Here is a 6,099-nt window from a genome sequence, read left to right as displayed (position 1 = left end):
TTATGTGCTTAAAAATAAGCGGTATATTTAGTGTAAGCAGAAGGATTGGTAGGGTCGGAAATTTATAGGATCGGCGTAGATCTTATACTAATTCAATTAATTCAATGTAAATCTTAACAAAAATCTGATCAAATGCGAATATGGTATAGCTCTCCAAATAGCCTATATGATCAGACGCAAGTAAGGGATTAAATTAACCAAATACAGACAATGAATAAAAATAAAGTGTATAAGAAATAACAGGTATTGAGTAAAATAGGACAGTACGCTAACGCAAATTAGTACGTACGTGTGTTTTTTTTGTTCGTACGTACATTTACAGCTAATCAATTTTTTAATACTAGTACGTACGAAAGTTTTAAAATTTTCGTATTAATTTGAGTTTTCGTACAATCGTACGACTTTGCATTCTTGTATTTTTGTGCAACTTCGAATATTGTTTTCAACAAAATATCTTACTAATTATAAAATTAAATGTTAAATTATAAAATTAAAAAAATTCTTTGAAGATAAGCTAATAAATTTTCATTCCTTTAACATATTCAGCTCCACAATAATAAAACTGACTATTGAAATAATAACTAAATTTTATTGGTTTATTTATTAATTTTTTCAATTCATTATCATATTTTATTTGTTCAAATTCAGGATTTAATAGCTCAAATGGATAATCTTTAACATCGGATATATTATCCCTTAAACTGTTTTGCGGGCAAATTTGCCCGCAATTTCTAAATTAGAATAAATGACGCTATAAAAAATTCTTTAATTTTGGCCAGATCGTCACATAATTTTGCAGCCAAATTGATCTACATTCTGGCCATAAATTGTATGAGTTAGATATACAGTACAGTTGATCATTAAAATTGGATTAGAAATTAACCCGCAAAAATAGTATCAGAATTTTTATATAATAAAATTTAAACTTTTCTTACCATATTTTTTCTCTATTTGAATATTTATTATAACTTTTTATTTTTATTATAAAAATTTTGCATTATAATAAACAAAATAGAGATAAAAAAAAATCAATTATTATGAATATATAATTAAAATGCATAATAAAATTTTCATTAAGGTTCTATATAAAGTCAAAATCCTACTTTTAAATATAAAAAATCATATTAACAAAAGTCGTTTCTCATACCAAATTCTACATATTCTATTAAGCTTTTATATAGCTACAATTAATTATCAATGAAATCGTCGAAGTTAAGTGCAAAGTTTTTTAAAATTTTGTGATTATCTTAAAATACAACTTTTGACCAATGGTAATTTTCGATTTTCTAATATATAATTAATAAATGATAATAATTGCTGCACAATATATAATTTAAACTATCTTGGAAAAAAATTTTATTAAAATTGCTTTATTTTTCATAAAATTAGATGAGAGCTGAAATTTGGTAAAATTGCGGGCAAATTTGCCCGCAATTGCTTACAGTTTAAGCACTAGTCGAAATAAGGCAAATCGGCTAAAAATCGGATATCCGATTTTAGGTCAAATTACGGCTGAAATATGTCCGATTTTTACAAAAAAAATATATTCCGATTGTTATCCGATTGACTGCCAATCAGATGTACTTTGGAACTTAAATCGGACATAAATCAGAACTAAATCATACTAAATTCGGACAGTCAATCAGATGTACTTCGGAACTTAAATCGGACATAAATCAGAACTAAATCATACTAAATTCGGAAAATTATTATATATAGAAAATTCGATTTAAATTTATTATCGTTATATATTAATTATCAGAAATATTTACGAATAATACATGAAAAAAAAAAATTTAAAATAAATGTAATCGATAGTCCCGCTTCATTCAGCTAAATCATCACCGGCTCCACTTTTTTGACTATCGATTAACACCTCTTCCGTTTCTTCACCATAGTCTTCATCTTCGTCGAAACCACTTCTACTATCGATTTCCATATCATATATAAAATCCTCTTGCTCGACATATGACCATTGTGGAGCATCTTCAGGGTGCATTCGGTCGAAGTGTTGAACTTCATCATCATACTGGCGAGGTCGTTGTAATTTTGCCGTTTGAATATCTGCCGAATGTGAGTCGATGACGTTTCGAAGTAAATTTTTTAGCTAAAAAAGATAATATAATAAAATAAATACAAAATAAAGAAAGGAACAAGAGTGATATATCGAAGTATAAATATCGAAGTATAAATATCGAAGTATAATAAATATCGAAGTATAATAAATATCGAAGTATAATAAATATCGAAGTATAAACCTCTTGTGATCGCCAAGAATAATCATAGACGCATACGATCGTCTTATCTGGATTCTCTTCATCTGACTCACTGATTTCCGGTGAGTGGTAAGATCGATTTGCCAACATTTTTAATAATTGGCGTTTTTCATAACCAATTATTCTTTCGTCACTTTTCCTATAAAGATCCTTTGCAGCCTTAATTCGACGCAATTTTTTCTTAAATGATAAATATATAAGAAAATTAGCATAAATCATTAACATGATGATAAAGGAAAAAATTCGACAATTTTACATTTTGTACGCGACTGTTGTTGTGAACTCTGCGACTGTCCTCGTCGCTTTTTCCACTTTTTTCAGTTGTGTTTGTGATCTTCGCGACTTATGGAGGGCGCTTAACCAGTTCGTCAATTGTGCTACTGAAGGTTTATAATTCGGAAACATCGCCCTTCGAAGTTCGGGAATTAATCTACTGCGAATTTCAACATTTTTTGGACTATTAAACGTTTCGTTATCATCCAAATTGTCATTAGGTTTAATAGTTTTGAGGATCATTTTCATTTCAATCTTTAAATCGGAACAATTAGTATAAAAGTATAAAGACTGTACAATTCTGCCTAAAATTACAAAATTACAAACCCTCGCCTCCTTTTCACGTTGTTCTTCTTGTTCTTCTTTTGGTTGATTTTCGGCGTAGTGTACCGTCTTCTTTACTTTTTTTGACCCATCCGATTTGAACCGTTTTGCTAACCGTTCTTCTGGAACATCAATAAAATCAAGGCTTTCAGATGATGATCGTATCTGGTATTGTTCGAGTTTCGTTTTTAATTCGTTAACCTCTTCTTTCAAGTCGTCATTTTCAGAACCGAATTCTGCGTTAACACCAGCAAGAAATTCTTTATCTTCTCGTAAGCGAGCTATTTCAGTGGCAACGACAGCTGTATGTTTGGTTAATTCATTATTTCGTCGTTCTAACTGTAAACACTTCGCACGCAAATCGGATACTTCTTGAGATAACCTCCGATTCTCTGTATAAAAATGTAAAATCAACAAAAAAAAAATACTAAATCTAACTGACGATATATACACGATACAGACCTGTTGATGCATCATCATCATCGCGGGTAGGTTCATTAGTTTGATATCTGACCGGAAGCCGAAGATTTTTATATCTCTCTTTTACACTTTGGACTCGTTCGCTGACTTGGCGCAGCAGATGGTGGTTGAGTATTGGACGAATCCGGAAGCCGAAGATTTTTATATCTCTCTTTTACACTTTGAGCTCGTTCATGACTTGGCGCAGCAGATGGTTGTTGAGTATTGGACGAATTTTTATTGATGTTAGTAGTTTGAGCTTGCTCATGAATTGGAGTGGCAGTCCCTTCAACAGCTTGTTGGATATTGGACGAACTTTTATTGATGTTAGTAGTTTGAGCTCGCTCATGAATTGGGGTGGCAGTTCCTTCAACAGCTTGTTGGATATTGGACGAACTTTTATTGATGTTAGTAATCGTTTTATTTCGATTATCACTAGCCAAACCTTTTTCAGTATTTTTATTTTTTCTATTTTGGATCATTATTTTTTTTGGTTGCGAATTTTGGCTCATTATTTTTTTATTTTTTTTTTGGTTGCGAAGAGTATTAGACGTTAAAACTCTAAAAAGAAAAGGTGAGAAAAAATGAAGTTTTATTTAAAAAATTAAACTTTAAGAAACTTTCGCCATCATACTGATCGAATAGTCTATTTTATTTTTAATATTATTAATCGAACGATTTGAACGCAAATCGACATCATGTAATATTTATAATTTAAGTGATAGTTGATGATTTTAATAAATTTAATATAATTTAAGTATTATATCGACAATTAAACTCTAAAAAGATTAAACTCTAAAAAGAAAAAGGTTGGTGAGAAAAAATGAAGTTGTTTAAAAAATTAAACTTTAAGAAACTTTCGCCATCATACTGATCGATCGAATAGTCTATTTTATTATCAATATTATTAATCGAATGATTTATATTTATAATTTAAGTGTAGATTGATGATTTTAATAAATTTAGTATTACATCGACGCAGTTGATGATTTTAATAAAATTTATTCTAATTTAAGTATTTTAAACGAATTATATTGATATTATTGATATATTATTAACAATTAACTTTATTTCGAAAAACGTTCACAAAAATGACGAGAAAAAGATCATTATCAAGTATACTCAATGAAGAATCAGATTCTAGACCTCATGCCATACCTTCATCACGTATACAAAGAACCAGATCAGTGTCAAATATAATTGACGAAGAATCTTCAAATCAATCTTATCCTACATCATCACGTATTGGAAGGTTAGTTGCATGTAATTGTTCTAAATGTAATGGACGATTAGTAGATCCTCGTACGAAAACTATCCATGAAATTAACCAAGATTCAGAGGATGATGATTCAGAAAGAACAGAAGTACATCTACCTGATGAAGCTGAATTGCCTAGTGACGAACCATACGAAAGTGCCTCAATATCAGATGAACCACGAATGAGAGAATCGGAAGCTGATGAACCATACGAAAGTGCCTCAATATCAGATGAACCACGAATGAGAGAATCAGAAGCTGAATTGCCTAGTAGACAACGATCAAGAAAATATGTTCGACCGGTTATAATTGCTGAATTAGGAGATACAGTAGATGATAAATCTTCTGAATCTTCTGAATATACTACGGAGGAAGATGCAAATATCGATGATAGAAATGAATCATCCGATAATGAACCATCCAATGATGACGAATACCACGAAATTTTTGAAGATTATTCATGTCCACCTTTCGAACCATTTCAAGATTCTGATACTGAACAATCAATAAATAATCGGTTCTTATGGATATTATTATGGATCATGAGCTTCCGAACCAGGTTTAACTTACCAGAAACAGCTACAGAATCATTGATAAAATTCTTGAAGCTTGTTCTAACAGAAATCGGTAGTCCTGATTTTGACACATTTCCTGACACTTTATATCTAGCAAGAAAAGCCCTTAATCTTGAAGACCGGTTTCATAGTTTTGTGGCGTGTTCCAAATGCCACAAATTATACAACAAACAGGAAATAAAAAGTTTTCTCCAAAATGAGCAACCTGCCATCATGAAGTGTTGCCATGTCGAATTTCCTAATTCGACAACTCGAAGATTAAGGTTGTGCCAAACACCTTTGGCACAGAAAACAACATTGTTAAATAACCAAATTTCAATCAAACCTGAATTATTATTTCCGTTTGTGAGTATTAAGCAGCAATTGGAAGCAATGTATCGTCAACCTAACTTTGAAAATTCTCTAAGGCATTGGATAAATCGTCCAACTTTCGATAATATCCTAACTGATATATACGATGGTGAAGTTTGGAAAACTTTTAAAGAAACGACAGATGAAAGTTCGAATAATTTTTTCCGATCTGATGTTGCTGATTCGCACCTCGGATTGATTTTGAATTTGGATTGGTTTCAACCCTTCGACGGCACAATCCACAGCACCGGAGTAATATACGCTGCAATCGGTAACCTTCCGAGGGATGTCAGATTCAAGCGCAATAATATCTTGATTCTTGGCTTATTACCCGGCCCAGATGAAGTAAGTTTACATAAGATTAACCACTATCTGGCGCCAATCATTGATGAGTTGAAGTCACTTTGGGAAGGAGTGACATTAAATAAAACGTATGAATGTCAAGAAGGGAAAAGAATTCGCGCAGCTCTGATTCTTGTTTCATGTGACATACCGGCTGCAAGAAAAATTTGCGGACATATTTCCGCTTTGGTGTCGTGTCATAGATGCGAAAAGAAGGCGAATTATGAAAATCGGCAGCATAA

The 6,099-nt window shown here is 31.5% G+C and overlaps 1 protein-coding gene across 1 annotated transcript; it reads right to left on the bottom strand.

Moving 5' to 3' along the window:
* Positions 1-1,825: 1,825 nt before the first annotated feature.
* OCT59_015897 (uncharacterized protein) lies at positions 1,826-3,814 on the bottom strand (the record flags this gene model as incomplete). Its single annotated transcript, XM_066132125.1, has 5 exons — positions 1,826-2,107; positions 2,259-2,456; positions 2,547-2,804; positions 2,877-3,265; positions 3,442-3,814. 5 exons carry the CDS (start codon positions 3,812-3,814, stop codon positions 1,826-1,828), a joined length of 1,500 nt encoding a protein of 499 aa, XP_066003145.1.
* Between the last annotated feature and the right edge of the window lie 2,285 nt (positions 3,815-6,099).

Source organism: Rhizophagus irregularis, chromosome 24 (assembly GCF_026210795.1).
Source record: "Rhizophagus irregularis chromosome 24, complete sequence".
Taxonomy (NCBI): Eukaryota; Fungi; Glomeromycota; class Glomeromycetes; order Glomerales; family Glomeraceae; genus Rhizophagus; species Rhizophagus irregularis.
The sequence above is the reverse complement of the archived record's forward strand: the minus strand, read 5'-3'. Positions and strand labels throughout refer to the sequence as shown.